The sequence below is a fragment of the Bos javanicus genome, chromosome 2 (assembly GCF_032452875.1).
Source record: "Bos javanicus breed banteng chromosome 2, ARS-OSU_banteng_1.0, whole genome shotgun sequence".
Taxonomy (NCBI): Eukaryota; Metazoa; Chordata; class Mammalia; order Artiodactyla; family Bovidae; genus Bos; species Bos javanicus.
The window spans coordinates 62,997,149-63,015,221 of record NC_083869.1 but is presented as its reverse complement, the minus strand read 5'-3'; the positions used below and the strand labels follow the sequence as shown (position 1 = coordinate 63,015,221).

Genomic DNA, 18,073 nt, shown 5'->3' with positions numbered 1-18,073 from the left:
CCACTGAGATTTCAGAAAGAAATGTGTTTGTTTGTTTGTTTTTCCTCCACTCCCCATGGAGTAATTGATTTAGGTATAATTTAATTATTTTGTTAACCAGTTAGCTTATCACTGTGTACAAAAACAGCCACCCTGAAAACCCACTGTCTTCATTCTGTGTCAGGATATTCAGAATTGATTTTTCCTCTATTATGAGTGTGTATGTAATGGTAAGATTTCTTGCTAAATTCAGAATACACTGACTCCATTTCCCATACTTTCTGAGATGCCCTTGAAATCTCACATGGTATTATCCAGTGATTTAGAGTAAGAAGAACTGAGATAAATGATCAGTTTCAAAGAGGAATTAAAGTCTTGAGTATTCTGTAGGGAAGTCATACTTTAGAAGATCACCTTGGACTGTATTTTCATCAGAGTAAATTTTGGAAGATTCTTCGAAGGGCAGAGGAGTGAATGTACTCTTCTTTATCTGATCTCACTAATGTGTCTCCTTTTGCTTGATTTTCTTTATTCATAGTCGTGTCTCATCTCTCCCTATCATGCTCTTCATGAGGACATTTTTTATTCTGACATGCTGCTGTGTGCATTTTGTTATTTATTTAATATGGGATTGACTATGAATCTGTGCCCTGCTTGCTCACCCTCGTGCTTTTGTGTGCAGTGGAAGGTCTCCCAGTCAGGTCAGCAATCTATTTGAATCCTTCATGGTATAAATATGTTTTAAAGCACTGTCTTACTGAGTCCATTTACAAAAATTTAATTTGAATTAAATAATTCAGTCCAGCCTAAGCATACAAGGCACAGATGTGTACAGTGCTGCTGGGACCAGCTTCGTCCTCTTGGAGGCTTCTTTTCTGCTGGTTCTTCCTCACTTTTCTCACTTATAGAGTGCTTTTCCTTTGTGATTTTTGCCTTTCATGGTGATGCTGCTGTATAAGCGCTCAGTTTTTAGACATAGGCATTTCAGGCAAGTTGGTATTTTCTTATGAGTAAAAACCATTGCAACCTTTCTTATGAGGAGTCCTTTTGGGTCTCTGAAGCCATTCACAAAGCTGGTCAGGTCTAATTTCACTCCACAAAAAGCAAAGAGAATATGATACTTTTCCTATCCGGGAATTCCACCCACCCCCAAACTTAGCTGCCCTCTGCATATTGCTTTCAGATCACTTGCAGCAGCAGAGGGCTTTATGCAAATTGCCCAATTATTTTGGGTCCTAGTCAAAATCACCTTGCTTTATTTCTAGAGTAGTGAAACTGCTTTCTTTGAAAACTTGCCCAGAGCTGGGGGGCTAACTAGCTTGTCTGACTCTGCATTGCTGACCTGAAAGTCTAACTCACTTACATCCCTGCCTTCTTCATGGTCCTCCAAGGATGCCCCCCACCCTCTGGCTCTGTTCATTTTTATGGGTCCACCTGGCCATAGAAACATTATTTTCATTTCCTTTTCATTTTACTAGCCAGCTTTAATAATCTCATATTAGTGAATGGGTGATATGCTACCTTGGAATTATATGGCCAGTTTTGGCAAAGAGGTCAGACATCAATATCAGTCAGTGTATTCTTCAGTTACTAGAAAGTGTAAATCTGCCTTAATTTTCTTTGGTAACCTTTTTTGAAGTCATTCCTGTAAAATTTGGTACTTCTGCTTTCTCTTTTCTCCTCTCCTGCTCTCTAAACTCTGGTGCATTGACAGAACAATCAGTCTTCCACAATGGCTCTCACAAGATTGCTGAAGGATTTTTTTCTTTCCTCATCTCTTTCCAATAGGTTTTATCACCCTGTTCCTTGCGATAGTATGAAGTGAACAGCCACAAAATGAGGAGAAGCCTTGATCCGTTAGCCTTAAACTCTCAGTTGCCTTCCTAATTTGGAGATAAATGATGGAGTTCTGTGCATCAGATGACTTGCTGTTACCTTTCCAGACACACCAGAGCAAATAACAAATCATTCCTGTCCTTTTGCTAAATAAATGGCACAGAAGCACCTTTGCATTCCTATCCCCTGGTGGCAGTGTTCAAATCTTTTAACTTTCTACCATAAGAGCCCCCCTCTCCTTCTGCATAGAATTATGAAGATTAAATGATTAAGGAATTAGTCATTAGGAAGTTTTTGAAGGATGGATGTACAGTGTAATCATAGGCTCCTTGGGACCTTGACTGGTTATTGTTGCATCTGAGAGCAGACCTCTCTGGGTTGCTAGCTAAGAGTGTGGGAGTCTGATAATAACCCACTTAACCCACTTTCTGTGTACAAGACACTGTGCTCCGGCTTGGCACAGATGTTAATTCCTTTGCAAATGAACCGGCATACTCAGTGTCTCTGGTTCCTGTTTTTCAGGTTGAAAATTGGTGTCCCCATTTACCTTGGAGAGTGAAAAATCCCTATGAAGAAGCTGATCGTAATTCATTGGTAAGTGGTTTTGGAAACCTCTTACCTGGCTTGTGACTTGGGGCTGCTGCCAAGTGATACATGTAGAGTCTTCTCGAGATGCCAGCTGTAATCTGAAATAATAGTAAACTGAAGAACTTCTGTCCCCAGCCCTGTGGAAATTTGAGTGGCTGCATCAACCCGTTAGCATTATGTTTATTTACTGAGCAGTTCTCTGAGGGTTCCTAAGTCAATAAGACCTGGTACCAGACTTGGAGGTGCCCAGTGATCTGGTAATGAAGGTGGGGTTGTAAATGGTGACTGCACCCTTGTCAACACTGAAACACAGGCCCATGGAAATTAATGAGGAAGTGGCCATCACAGCCTGCGTGGGTCAGGAGAGATGTAAAGAGAAAATGACCTTGGAGTTGAATGTGAAGTGATGAATGGATTTATACCAAGTCAAGGAGAGAAAGATGTCTCTGATGTGAGGTAAAAAGGTGCGCATACAAGAGCCTGGCATTTTCAGGAGAAGAGCCTGGGACAAGGCTATAGGGGTCTGAATGAGCTGGAATGAAGAAGAGATGGGAAAGGTAGGTAGGGGCTGTGAAAAGCTTCATATTAAAAACTCAAGTCCTTATTCTTTTCCTTAGGGGTCAGCAGACTTTTTCTGTGAAAGGCCAGATAGTAAATACTTTCCTCTTTGTAGGCCATATGGAAGTGTCTGTTACATCTACTCAATTCTGACCTTGTAGCCCAGGGCAGCCCTCACCATATGTAAATGAGTGGGCGTGGCTGTGTTCTCACAAAACTATGTAGAAAAACAGGCAATGAGGAAGATCATCAAAAAAGCAAGAGAGTTCCAGAAAAACATCTACTTTTGCTTTATTGACTACACCAAAGCCTTTGACTGTGTGGATCACAACAAACTGTGGATAATTCTTAAAGAGATGGGAATACCAGGGCACCTGACCTGCCTCCTAAGAAATCTGTATGCAGGTCAAGAAGCAACCATTAGAATTGGACATGGAATAACAGACTGGTTCCAGATAGGAAAAGGAGTACGTCAAGGCTGTATCCTGTCACCCTGCTTTTTTAACTTTTATGCAGAGTACATCACGCGGAGTGCTGAACTGGATGAAGCACAAGCTGGAACCAAGATTGCCGGGAGAAATATCAATAACCTCAGATACCCAGATGACACCACCCTTATGGTGGAAAGCAAAGAAGAAGTACACAGCCTCTTGATCAAAGTAAAAGAGGAGAGTGAAAAAGTTGGCGTAAAACTCAACATTCAAAAAACTAAGATCATGGCATCAGGTCCCATCACTTCATGACAAATAGATGGGGAAACAATGGAAACAGTGACAGACTTTATTTTCTTGGGCTCCAGAATCACTGCAAATGGTGACTGCGGCCATGACATTAAGACGCTTCCTCCTTGGAAGAAAAGCTATGACCAACCTAGACAGCATGTTAAAAAGCAGAGACGTTACTCTACCAACAAAGGTCCGTTTAGTCAATGCTATGGTTTTTCCAGTAGTCATGTGTGGATGTGAGAGTTGGACTATAAAGAAAGCTGAGCACTGAAGAAGTGATGCTTTTGAACTGTGGTGTTGGAGAAGACTCTTGAGAGTCCCTTGGACTGCAAGGAGATCCAACTAGTCAATCCTAAAGGAAATCAGTCCTGAATATTCATTGGAAGGACTGATGCTGAAGCTGCAACTCCAAATACTCTGGCCATCTGATGCGAACAACCGACTCATTGCAAAAGACCCTGATCCTGGGAAAGATAGAAGGCGGGAGGAGAAGGGGACGACAGAGGATGAGATGGTTGGATGGCATCACATGACGCAATGGATATGAGTTTGAGTAGGCTCCAGGAGTCGGTGTTGGATAGGGAAGCCTGACGTGCTGCAGTCCATGGGGTCGCAAAGAGTCAGACACAACTGAGCAACTGAACTGAACCGAGAAAGATTTGGTCAAAGAGCCAGAGTTTGCTGAGCCTCACTTAGACCATGGGATTCTTGGGACATAATTGAGTCATGGCATGGTCAGATGAGTGTTTAGAATCAATTATGGTGACTGCTGAAAGATGGATTCAGCATGCTTTCTTTAGATGTTATATGAAAAAAATACTAATGTTATTATTTCCCCCTGTTCTTTCAATCACTGATTATATCCAGCTATTGTAGAAAAATACTCTTTATAACTTTTAAGTTATTCTGGCCTGAATTCAAAATGTTATTCAGTTATAATAGTAAAGTGATATTCCTGGCTTTTAAATTCCTTATAGAAAATAATAAACTTTTGTTTATTTGGATTGGGGCAAGACTAGAGGGTTAGCTTGTATTTTCCTTCTTTGTGGACGGAATGAGGCTTTGTGGCAGCCTCCATAATGGCAGGTAGCCTGTTAAGGATAAACTTCAGTTTTCCCAGGAGTCTGCTCCCCCGAAGTAGATCCAAAGGGCCAATAAATTCAGGTGCAGATAATTTCAAGATGCACTTCACTGTAAAATACACATTTTGACCTAGCTCAGGGCTTGGCAATGCCTGTGCTGCTTTTCTCCACTTCTAATTTTTTAATGATGTCCCTTATATAGCAGAGCAGCAGTCAGTGGCCGTTTGCCTCAATTTGCAGCCCCAGGACCTTCAAGCAAAGCTCTTCAGTGAACCAGACTCCCTTTTGAAGCCACATGTTTAATTGACTCTCTCTTTCAAGTTTTCAAACGTCACATCATGAAAACCATTATGCTTTTGGGCTTCTTATCTCCTATTCGTTTTTATTAAATTTCTGTTTCTAGGCAGAAATTCGTACAGATGTTAATATTCTCTACAGTATGATGAAAAAGCATGAAGAATTCCGATGGATGAGACTGCGGATCCGGCGAATGGCTGATGCGTGGATCCAAGCAATCAAGTCCTTGGCAATGAAGCAGAATCTTGAGAAGAGAAAGCGGAAGAAAGTGAGTTTCTGATTAATTCACTTCAGCTGAATGCCAGTTTTCTTGAAAATTTGATTTTCATGGAGACGAGACTAAGAGAGGTGTCATGTCCCCAGTGATATTCCCTGGGGGTGAATCCACACAGTGTCTTCTTGTACAGCCAGTTTTGGGCTTTCCTTTCCCCGGTTTACAACAATCTTAGTAGGAACTAGCACGCGTTTTTCTTCAGTGAAGCCAAGCAGAATATCTGCCTATAAGATTTTCCTATGTACCATCTGACTCACTCTCAGTAGCATCAGGAAGTTTAATTCTGTTTTTACTCGAATACAACCTTAAAGAGCTTCCTGTCACATCATCGTGACAGTTTCATTCTCTGGGTATTTGTCATTTCTGTCATTTGGGCAACCAGCTGGTGAGTTTCAGTGCTGCTGTGTTCGATGGCGGTTCTGCTTGTGTTCCTGAGACAGAGAAACTGTAAATGAAACTTGAGCCAGTTTGTTTTGACGTTCATGAGGAGATGCTTGGGAAACCCCTGTAATATCCCTGAGCGTGAAGCTCTTCCACCCTAGGTTTAGTTAAGCTAACAGCGCTGTTTTCCTTTCAGACTTCAGTCAGTTGGACCACATTAAAAGCTGCCTTGCCCAGAGGGATGGTATGGGGAGGGAGGAGGGAGGAGAGTTCAGGATGGGGAACACATGTATACCTGTGGCGGATTCATTTTGATATTTGGCAAAACTAATACAATTATGTAAAGTTTAAAAATAAAATAAAATTAAAAAAAAAAAAAAAAGCTGCCTTGCTACTCTGAATTTACATCTGGAAACCCATACTGAATGCTGTTCTCACTGTCAGCTAAAACATACTGATATGTATTAAATATGAATCTCATGTGAGCATAATATCTTTCTACATATGAAAAAAAAGAAATGATCAAAGACTACTAGAATTTTTTCAAAGAACTTGAAAGCCAACTTTAATAGCTTCCCATTGCCCAAGGTGGCACAATTTGATCATCAGTAAGAATAATAACTGCAGTGTACTGAAAGCCATCAAATATACTTATGTTCATGTTCATGTATAATAATACACATATTTAAAAAAAAAATCTTCCTTTGTCATCATTAGAGAATGCTAAAGAACAAATTTGTTATTTTGAAAACCAGTAAGTAAAAGGAAATAATCAGGTATTTACCAGGCTTTTTCTTATGTAATCTGTCCATGAGGGATAGTTTTCTCTTTCTAGAAGTACCAATATTACAGCTACTGAATGCAGAAGGAATGATAGAATGTCATCAATGGCAAGCCATAATGGATTAATGCATCTAGTTAGTGATCATCAGTAGCTGCAAACACCACAAAACAGAAACACCCAGATATTGTTCCTACCACTGCAAGTACACAGCACTATCTATGAAGTAGTGTTGCCCAAAAAATCAAATACAAATTTGATTGTGGCTGCAGCTGTAGTTATTGATTTACCATAAATACAAGGGACAGAAAAATCTGTTTTACGGTCAGTGAAATCTAGAGGGTGAAAAACTCTACTGGAAATACAACCCAGTTTCTTTGACAAGTAAATTACAAGCCCCTCTCCCTCCCAGAAAGAAAGATCAAGCAGTTAACTAGAGTTAAAGACGGTTAGAGAGGTATGAGACATTACAGTTTATGCACTTTATTTGAATTCTGGCTCAAATAACTGTTCTTGGGAAAAATAAGGGACAGCTGAGCAAGTGTATGCACTGACTGGATATTGGATGATACTAAGAAATTAATAGCTGTGTTAGGGGTGACAGTGATATTACAGTTGTATTTTTTAAGTGAAAATGTATTTCTTTTAGAAATTCCAGCTGAGATTTTTACAGATGATAGGCTCTGTCAGATTTGTTTCAAGATGAGCTGGAGGGGTTGGGAGAAAGTGAGGGGTGTATATTAAATAAGATCTGTCAGGAGTTAATCATTGTTGAAGTCAGTAATTGTTAAGTACATCATAATTGACTATATTGTCATACCTGTTTTTGTTAGTGTTTGAAATTTATCATGTTAAAAGCTTAAAAATTTTCCAACTGTGGGAAAAAAGCCCAGTATTGTTAAAAGATATTTTATTGTCCTGGTTGACTGTCCTTTAATCCTGATTTTTCACCTTTGGACAACGGGATTACCTGTCCAAAGCCATACCAAATGCAGTAATGACTTTATTTCTCTAAAACAACAATGAGAGATCATTTCCTTTCTTTCTGTTTACCTTCTAGAAAAATTATTTACCCCATGTTGAGATTTTATTAGAATATAAACCTGACTTTGGAATTGGTGAGTGATTTTTTTGGTAGGTTACTGTGGAATTTGTACTTGATCCAATGAGAATCAGTATGTCCCTCTTTTTTTTTTTTCAGGTCCTTGTTCACCTGGGCCTCCTGACTAAGGAATCTGGATTTAAGATTGCAGAGACAGCTTTCAGTGGTGGCCCTCTTGGTGAATTAGTTCAGTGGAGTGATTTAATTACATCTCTGTACTTACTGGGCCATGACATTAGGATTTCAGCTTCACTGGCGGAGCTCAAGGAGTAAGGAGATTACTTTTCAATTTTAAAATCAGAATACAAAAAAGAAATTGTAAACTCTTAAAGCCCTCTATTAGTGTGTAATTTCTTGTGGAGGAAAATGAAAGTGATAATTCACTAAACAGGAGATAAGAAGATTATTTTCAGGAGCTAAATACATACACTGTGAAAAGGCTAATATGTTTTCATTGTAGCTTCAGGCTCCAGAGGCTTGATAAATGAATGCCAGAAAATTCAAACTAAGGAGCTTATTCTCTGCTGTTACAGGTGCTTCCAACATCTGCAGCACAAAACATTATTAACTTTCCTAATTCCCTGTCTCTTGCTGAAATGCATACCCTTCCCTCCTCAACATCACACTTTCTAAATCTTCAAACAGGGCAGGTTCCTGTTTGTAATTTAATTTGTAGAAGATGAGTTTCTCGAAAGCACTGATCCAATCCTATTTCAATTAGCCCACTTGCAACTCTGAGTCTGTTAATTCTACCTGGGTTTTTTGGTTTCACTGAAATGTGCTTCTAGCTTGAGTCCGCCGTTAATCACTTTTAGACTGACACGGCTGACCAAGCAGAAGTGCTTAGCTCTCCTTCCCTCCTTTTTGGATAACTGCCCATTGAGACTCTCTACCCAACAGCCAAGTTAGCATGAAGCAATATGTCAACTGTTCGAAAAGAAAACACTTGAAGGGACATTCTAGAGATGGAAGACGTAAGACAGCATATGTCCCACCTTGCTCCTACTTTATTGTCCAGCGAGGTCACTGTGTTAGGTCCAAGGTCCACACAGGATTAAAGGCAGTATTGAGATGAAAAAGCAGTATTATCAATAAAACAATGTCAGCTCTCATTTGTTAAATGGTTTCCATATGCTAAATCCATGATCTGAGCTTTAGTTATAGCAGTAATATCAACAGTTATGATACTGATGGTGAAAATATCATATGTCACCAGTTATGACAGCCATAATATTAATGGTGCCCGTTTAGAACTAACATTTGTTGAACACTTCCTGTGCACCAGATATTAAGCACTTCACATGTTATATTTTATTTAGTCCTTAGTGCAAGCCAAAAGTAGGTACTATATTGCTTTCTGCATTTTAAAGATAAGGAAACTGGGGTTCAAACCAAAAATGGGTTCTTCAAGGTCCTATTGAGGGTTTGTGGGAGAGCCAGGATTTGAGCCCTCTGTCTCTCTGACCTTAGAGCCTGTGCTCTTGACCATGGAACCACAATGCTCCTTTCAAAGCTCGAGAAACCCAAGGTCTTTCTGAGCCCTTCACCACTCTTTAATAGCTGCCTGCCATTGCCTTTGTCCTGCTTCCTTAAAAAACACATTGGGGACACAACCTCTGAAGTGGGTGTATTCATACATTGCACGGTCATTCCTTCATCTCCTCCTTTGGGCTGGTTCTTGGTATGGGACATAGAGATGATCAGCCTGTGGTCAAGGAGATGCAGATCTTTTGATAATTACAACTAATGCATTGTACAATAGTGACACTAATTGCAATGTGATTAGTACTACTTGAGGTGAGGATGATAAGCCCAGGGAGTGGAGAAACTGTGAATATTGCTCACCAGTGTGTATTGATTGAGCACCTAAAACAGCAGGTACTCATAACTGTTTACTGAACAAATAAGTGAAGAGATCAATGGATCTCATCAATGGAAGAGAGGATGGTGAAGAAATGGAACACTATGGGTGCTCTGGGGATAGGTACTCCCTAGGGAGGCCCAAAAAGTCATTTTAGGGATCTACTAGGCAGAGATTTGATTTGCTGGTCAAGAAGATCATGGAGGTCTTTAAGCCCTGGTGTCAAAGCCAGATGTGTTTATTAATTTTGGAGCAGTGGTTCCCACACATGCCTGCACATTAGAATCACCTAGGGATCTTTTTAGACTCCCCCAGCCCAGACCATATCCCAGACTGATTAAATGACAGCTTTTGGGGGTAAGACTCAGGCATAACTCTCTGTTGATGCTCCCAGGTATAGCACAGGGATCCTCTTTTATTAATCAAGTTTCATGGGCCCACGGATCCACACCCATTGTTTGTATATTATCTGTGACTGCTTTCCTTCTACAAGAGCAGAGTTAAATAGCTATGACAGAGAATATGTGGCGAAGATGAAAGTATTTACTACCTGGCCCTTTACAGAAAAAATTTTCAAATTCTTGGTAAGAAATTGGTTCTTTCAGAAACCCAGTGGAGAAAAGGGTGCCTAGAGCAGTGTCATTGAGGAGCTGTAGGCAGAGGCTTGTTGATGACTCTTGTCCCTTGGAATAGGGTGTCCATAGTCTGGTTAAGGATTATTATGGGATGTGAGCAGGGATAAATAGATAAATGGCCAATTTCTGGGCAGGTGGCAGTATGGTTAGCAGTTATATGCTTCACCATGTGAAGCTCACCTACAATCAAGTTTGGCTCTGAGTGCAAGGCAAGGTTTAAATAGATGATTAGGTTTATGTTAGTGGATGGATGGAAGGATAATGAAAAAGTATAAACCATAGTGCCAGTTCTTAAATACAGTCTAGTCAGAAGGAAAAATTAGACATAAGAGAAAAAATTAGCAAACAGCCCAGAGCAGTATTTTGTTGTTGTTCAGTAGCTTAGTCATGTCTGACTCTTTGTGACCACGTGGACTGGAGCACTCCAGGCTTCCTTGTCCTTCACCATCTCCTGGAGCTTGCTCAAACTCATGTCCATTGAGTCGATGATGCCATCTAACTATCTCGTCATCTGTTGTCCCCTTCTCCTCCTGCTTTCAGTCTTTCCCTGCATCAGGGTCTTTTCCAGTGAGTTAGCTCTTTGCATCAGGTAGCCAGAGTATTGGAGTTTCAGCTTCAGCATCAGTCCTTCCAATAAACATTCAAGATTGATTTCCTTTAGGATTGACTGGTTGGATCGTCTTACAGTCCAAGGGACTCTCAAGAGTCTTCTCCAACACCACAGTTCAAAAGCATCAATTCTTTGGCAGTCAGCCTTCTTTATGGTCCAACTCTCACATCCATACATAACTGCTGGAAAAACCATAGCTTTGACTAGATGGACCTTTGTTGGTAAAGTAACGTCTTTACTAGGTTGGTCATAGCTTTTCTTCCAAGGAGGAAGCGTCTTTTAATTTCATGGCCACAGTCACCATCTGCAGTGATTTTGGAACCCAAGAAAATCAAGTCTGTCACTGTTTCCATTGTTTCCCCATCTATTTGCCATGAAGTGATGGGACGGAGCACCATGATCTTAGTTTTCTGAATGTTGAGTTTTAAGCCAACTTTTTCACTCTCCTCTTTCACTTTCTTCAAGAGACTCTCTAATTCTTCTTCACTTTCTGCCATAGGGCGGTGTCATCTGCGTATCTGAGGTTATTGATATTTCTCCCAGCAATCTTGATTCAGGCTTGTGCTTCATCCAGCCCAGAATTTCGCATGATGTACTCTGCATATATGTTAAACAAGCAGGGTGCTGATATGCAGCCTTGACGTGCTCCTTTCCCAATTTGAAACCAGTCCATTATTTCACGTCCAGTTCTAACTGTTGCTTCTTGACCTGCATACAGATTTCTCAGGAGGTGGGTAAGGTAGTCTGATATTCCCATCTCTTGAAGAATTTTCCACTGTTTGTTGTGATCCAAAAAGGCTTTAACATAATCAGTGAAGCAGAAATAGATGTTTTTCTGGAATTCTCTTGCTTTTTCTATGATCCAACAGATGTTCGCAATTTGATCTTTGATTCCTCTGACTTTTCTAAATCCAGCTTGTACATCTGGAAGTTCTCGGCTCACATACTGTTGAAGCCCAGCTTGGACTATTTTCAGCATTACTTTGCTAGCATGTGAAATGAGTGCAGTTTGCAGTAGTTTGAACATTCTTTGGCATTGCCTTTCTTTGGGATTGGAATGAAAACTGACCTTTTCCAGTCCTGTGCCACTGCCGAGTTTTCCAAATTTGCTGCATATTGAGTGCAGCACTTTCACAGCATTATCTTTTAGGATTTGAAATAGCTCAGCTGGAATTCCATCACCTCCACTAGCTTTGTTCATCGTGATGCTTTCTAAGGCCCACTTGACTTCTCACTCCAAGATGTCTGACTCTAGGTGAGTGACCACACCATTGTGATTATGTGGGTCTTGAAGATCGTTTTGTATAATTCTTCTGTGTATTCTTGCCACCTCTTCTTAATATCTTCTGCTTCTGTTAGGTCCATACCATTTCTGTCCTTTATTGTGCCCATCTTTGCATAAAATGTTCCCTTGGGATCTCTGATTTTCTTTAAGAGACCTCTAGTCTTTTCCATTTTGTTGTTTTCCTGTATTTCTTTGCATTGTTCACTTAGGAAAGCTTCTTATCTCTCCTTGGTATTCTTTGGAACTCTGCATTCAGATGGGTAGATCTTTCCTTTTCTCCTTTGCCTTTTACTTCTCTTCTTTTTCTCAGCTATTTGTAAGGCCTCCTCAGACAACCACTTTGCCTTTTTGCATTTGTTTTTCTTGGGGATGGTTTTGATCACTGCCTCCTGTACAGTGTTACAAACCTCCATCCATAGTTCTTCAGGCACTCTGTCTATCGGATCTAATCCTTTGAATCTATTTGTCATTTCCACTGTATAATTGTAAAGGATTTGATTTAGGTCATACCTGAATGGTCTAGTGGTTTTCCCTACTTTCTTCAATTTAAGTTTGAATTTGGCAACAAGGAGTTCATGATCTGAGCCACAGTCAGCTCCTGGTCTTATTTTTGCTGACTATATAGAGCTTCTCCATCTTTGGCTGCAAAAAATATAATCAGTATGATATAGATATTGAACATCTGTTGATGTTCATGTGTAGAATCGTCTCTTATTTTGTTGAAAGAAGGTGTTTACTATGATAGTGCATTTTCTTGGCCAAACTATTTTCTGTACAGGGCGGTATCGAAAGAAGTTTGTACTGTAGAGGCTTGTATTGAAATGGAAGGAGGTCAATAAGGGCAAGAACAGACTCTGGGAGAAACTGATAGGTACTGAGTATCCAGTATATGTACTTTGCTTTCAATACCTATTTCAACTACCTAAAGAATTCCCGAAAGGTTTCTGTCTTACCATCTTCTCCGTATCTAATCCTTTTTGTTTTGTTTTTGATGAGGAAAGATTCAGAGAAGTTAACTTCCTAAGATCTCATGGCTGCTAGATTGGAGAGTATGATTTATGTTGTCTGGAATATATATGGCCTGGGCTTAGGAAAATCCACCAAGATCACTGGGTGATTCTAATGTGCAGGCATGTTTGGAAACCATTGCTGCATGTTGCTTCCACAATTATCTGTTTAAATAACACATCTGGCCCTTTCACCAATGCTTAAAGACCTCCATAATCTTCTTGACCAGCAAATTAAATAGAGATAGACAGACCCAGATCTTCTTTGGTTTCTAAGGCTGTATTTGTATACCACCATTTGCTTTTGCAAGACTCAGAATTGAGGCTTTGGATGGACCTGATGACTGGGCAAAATTTGGATAGGCAGCTGACTGGGAACAGCTGTGTCATTCTTCCTGATAAGGATTCTTGGGATGTTTCTTTGCCTATTAAAGTTGCTAAGTGTAATGCTTGTAGTAAATTGTTTTTCTTTTTTTCTTCTTTCTGTTCTTTCTCTAGAATAATGAAGAAGGTCGTTGGAAACCGATCTGGCTGCCCAACTGTAGGAGATCGAATCGTTGAGCTCATTTATATTGATATTGTAGGACTCGCTCAATTCAAGAAAACTCTTGGACCATCTTGGGTTCATTACCAGTAAGTGCTCGTACTTGTTTTGTTCTTAAATTTTTAGAGCTTTTTATTTTGTTAACAAGAGTTGCATGGTTGCCAGTAGAAAAAGCTTATCGAATATCATCTTTTGAGCTGTGCAGAGTGTTTCTCATTCCTAATTGAAGTTCAGATTCTCCACGGTGTCTTTTGACTTTCAACACTCTTCATTGGTTTCACTGATTTAAGAGTAGAATCCAAATGTCCAGCCTTATTTTTCCTCTCCTAACACTTAGCTTGCATCTCTGTCTGCATACACTAATCTCATCTGTTTAATCAAGTAACAATTTTGATAAAATATGGACAGTGTCATTTCTTGTGTTCTTTAGATTTGAGATGGTGACTCATTTCTCTGTCCCTTTCCTCCATCAGTATTGTTATTCTTGGAAGAAAAAGCTGGGTGTAGCTTGTCTAAATGCTAGGGTCTTATATTTTTAAAGATATGCCTTATGCTTAGTATGACTGGAGTTCAGTGTTACTCTGCACAGTTTTATTATTTAATAGAAGATCTCACTATTTCCATATATGTGAGTTTGAGACCATGACTTAGTATTTGAAACAGTTTTACATGGTACACAAGCCTGACACTAAATAACATTGAATTCTATAATGAAGCTTATTAATTTTTCAATTTCCTTACACTCTTTCTAAGAGAGGCTTAGTTTAATGCTACTGTGTCTAAGATACTACTTTTTTTAAATTGGAGGATAATTGCTTTACAATATTATGTTGATTTCTGCCATATACAATGTGAGTTAGCCATAGGTATACATATATCCCCCCTGACACTACTTTAAACACTTGCATGAGAATAGCTGTAAGTCTCAGTGTTCAACAGGCAAAATAAAGTATCAGTTTGACTTTAACAATTCTTATTAATAAAGAATAATAGGAGGATTGATCAGGATGGTGGAGTAGGAGAATGTGGAACTTGTCTCCTGCTACATACACATCCAGAATACATCTAAACATGGAACAGTTCTCATTGAAAACTAACTGGAAGTTTGCAGAAATAGTCTGTATGACCAGGACTGTAAGAAAGACCCACAGGTAATCAGGGAGGAAGGAAGGAAAAGCGATCAGGCAGGGATCCCTGGGAAGGGGCTCCGGAAAAGGGACACTGCCCTGAAAAGTGGTGAGAGCTAGACTGGGGCCCTGAGTCATGGGGTCCTACCTGAGAGAGATGAACCCCCTTGTTAAGTTGGTGGGCCACCGGCACTAACAGAAGAGCTGTGGGAAGCTTAGACCCTGCTTGTGAGGAGAACGTGTCCCCGGGCTTGCCCATGAGGCAGGGCAGAGAGGATAAACAGAGGCTTCCTGCAGCTGCCTCAGAGTGTGCCAGCCCTAGCTGACTAAATACTCCAGCCCCTCTTACTCCATGTCACAGCATGGCCCTGGATCCAGGGTGGCCATGATGAGAGAGGGAAAATAGTGGGACACAGAGGCGACCTGGACCCAGGATGGAACCTGAGTGGGTGGCAGTGGCTACTGTTGACGCTTACTCAAGCAGTGCATCAGAAGCAGCCCAGATCTGACAGCAGCTCACCCTAAATACCTGGGCACACAGGCTCCACCTGCCAGCAACGCCACATATAGGCAGAAACAGAGGAGATTGGGGGCGGCAAAAGGCTATCTGTGAGCGGCAGAAGGTACTTGGACCCAAGCCTACATCTCAGTAGAGGAAGGGAAACAGTGGCTGGTGCCCACACAGCGAGCATGTCAGAGACAGCTCGCGTCTCTGTGGTTGGCTGACAAGCTGAGAGCCTGCACCCTCTGCCCTTGCTTCAGCACTCTGCACTCAGGGGTGAGGGTCTCAGTGCTGGGACAGGGAAAAGCACACACTTAACAGGAACAGGTGAGACTTCCCTGGTGGTCCAGTGGTAAAGAATCCATCTTGCAATGCAGGGGACATGGATTCAATCCCTGGTCAGGGAACTAAGATCCCATAGGCAGCAAAGTAACTAAGCCTGCACACTACAGCTGCTGATACCACAACAGAAGATATCGAATGATGCAGCAAAGATACTGTGTGCTGCACCATGCAGCCAAATAGATAAGAACAGAGCCAGCTTCACCCGAAATCTCAGGATTCTGCTCCAGAACCTTAGGATCAGATCACCTCTGATAGGAAGGTGACGGCCGCCTAGCCCAGAGGAAGCCCTACCTCACCCCCAACTTCAGCTCTAGCCCCTCCATCTCCAGTCCCACCCATAGCAAGGTGATAGCTGCCAGCATTCCGGGAGGAAGGGCTACTTGAATCCACATCAGATCCAGGTGCCGTAAGGTGAATGCCACAATAAATCGAGTCCCACGTTTTTGTTTTTGTTTTTTTTGGGGGGGGGGGGTTGGGTTTCCCAGTGCATATAAAAGTTATGTTTACCCTATACTGTAAGTGTGCAACACCATTATGAGTAAAAAAAAAAGTACATATTTAATTTAAAAAATACTTTCAGTTATGAAATGCACAGTGTGAGAATATAGTCAGTGATATGGTAACAGATGGTAATGAGACTTATTCTGATCATTTTGTAATGTACAGAAATATGGAATCACTAAGTTGTACACCAGAAACTGGCATAGTGTTATGGGTCAGTTATACTTCAAAAATAAAGATGAAGGCAAACTCATGGAAAAAGAGGTCAGGTTTGTGGTTATAACAAGTGGGGAGTGGGGGAGGAGGAGTTGGAGGATAGTAGTCAAAAGGTATAAACTTGCAGTTATGAGATAAGTGAGGGATGTAATATACAATGTGATAAATATTATTAACACTGCTGCATTACTTACCAACGCTGTTAAGAGATCAAGCCCCAAGAGTTCTTATCACAAGGAAAAGAAACTTTATTTTGTATCTCTACAATGATGGTTGTTTACTAAGCGTGTGGTATTCATTACACTTTGTATATAAGTCAAATCATTATGCTATACACTTGAAACATTCTGTGCTGTGTGTCAATTATTTTTCAGTAAAACTGGAAAGGGAAAGGAAACTCTTTTAAATAGGTTATTGCTAAAAATTGCTAACCAACATCTGACAGTGCAGGGTTGCCACAAACCTTTAATTTGTATTAAAAAATTGAAAAAAGAATGAGTATCTGCAAAATCCAAAAAGTGAAGCACCATAAAATGAGGTGGGCCTGTAGTTTCTTAAAAAAAAAACAAAAACAAAATATAAATTTGGGGTGGTCCAGGATGGCAGTTTGTTGTTTTCTTTTCAAATCTTCAGACCACGATAAATGTTCTCTGTTATATGGGAGTAGCCATCTTTATGCTTGGTTAATAAGCCTTATCAGTGAATAAAGTTTTTTTTCTTTTTAGCAATAGCATTAAAAACAAGAAGGACAGAGCTGTTTTTCTCTGGCTTTTGCGAGTGGCAGGCCTCTGATAAACATGCCAGAGGAACTGGGCATTTTGAGAGTCCCTGGACTCACATATTCTCATCATTAAGAAAGGCTGTCTGGATGGAAATATATTCTCAGTGGTAGCATTTAGGTCAATTAAAAAGGATGATTTTATTATTAAAATGGTCACTGCTGATGAGTATTTGATTCTTGTTGGATGAAAAGGCTCTATCTCAGAGGGGCTTTTATGGGAGAGTGTAATGTTAATCCCTCCATTCTTTAATAAATCATCTGTGTCAGTGATATTAGCTGGCAGGAGGTCTGTTAGGACTTTAGCATTGGTGTCTTTGAGGTGTGATATGTCTTGAGATTCTCATCCAAAGGCCAAGCAGATTCTCTAGAAAGTTTCTTGCCTATTTCTTTTCCTTTTAAAGGTTAGAAATTAGTGGTGCTCCCTATATTCATCATGGGTAATGGAAGATGATAGGAATTGTATTAAATGTTAAGTTTATCATTTGATGTTTTGTTTAGGCACAAACTTATGAGTCCTGTTTATCTTGAAAAAATATAAATTCTGTCCAATTTATGTAGGGACCCAGGATGTACTGCAGTTCATGGGGTCGCAAAGAGTCGGACACAACTGAATGACTAAATTGCACTGAGGGCATTCAGTTAAACATGTATTGAATATCTACATGTGACTAGTGTCCTGCTAGGTACTGCAAAACTCATACCTGTTTTGCTTCATGTGAGGCCTTTGCTGGGCGTTGAGAACACACAGGAAAGGGAGATGCAAATAGTCCAAGATACACTGTTTCGCATCAAACTCCAAATTAGAAAGTAGGTCCTGGCAAGGAGGTTGTGAGTATCCAATCTTGTAATAGCGGGGCTTAGCACAGAGAGAATGTTCCAGGAATCATTTGGCATTGCTGCAGCCATCCCTGTTAGGAAGCCAGCTGCCTCGGGCAGCGAGGCAAGTATCTTTTAAAGTCATCAGTCTATTCCTGATGCTCCAGACACACAAAAGGCATTAGAGGAACAGCATAAATATTAACAACACAAACCCAATTCCAAAACACACAGATGTAG

At 40.5% G+C, this 18,073-nt stretch overlaps 1 protein-coding gene across 7 annotated transcripts in view; it reads left to right on the top strand.

Moving 5' to 3' along the window:
* Positions 1-18,073, top strand: part of MGAT5 (alpha-1,6-mannosylglycoprotein 6-beta-N-acetylglucosaminyltransferase) — a 398,273-nt gene that overhangs the window by 238,143 nt on the left and 142,057 nt on the right. For all 7 annotated transcript variants that reach the window (XM_061439540.1, XM_061439539.1, XM_061439514.1 and 4 more), the window contains 4 exons: positions 2,338-2,409; positions 5,172-5,333; positions 7,703-7,872; positions 13,500-13,634. In XM_061439540.1, the coding sequence (XP_061295524.1) occupies positions 2,338-2,409; positions 5,172-5,333; positions 7,703-7,872; positions 13,500-13,634 (539 nt within the window). The remainder of the gene's footprint in view (positions 1-2,337; positions 2,410-5,171; positions 5,334-7,702; positions 7,873-13,499; positions 13,635-18,073) is intronic.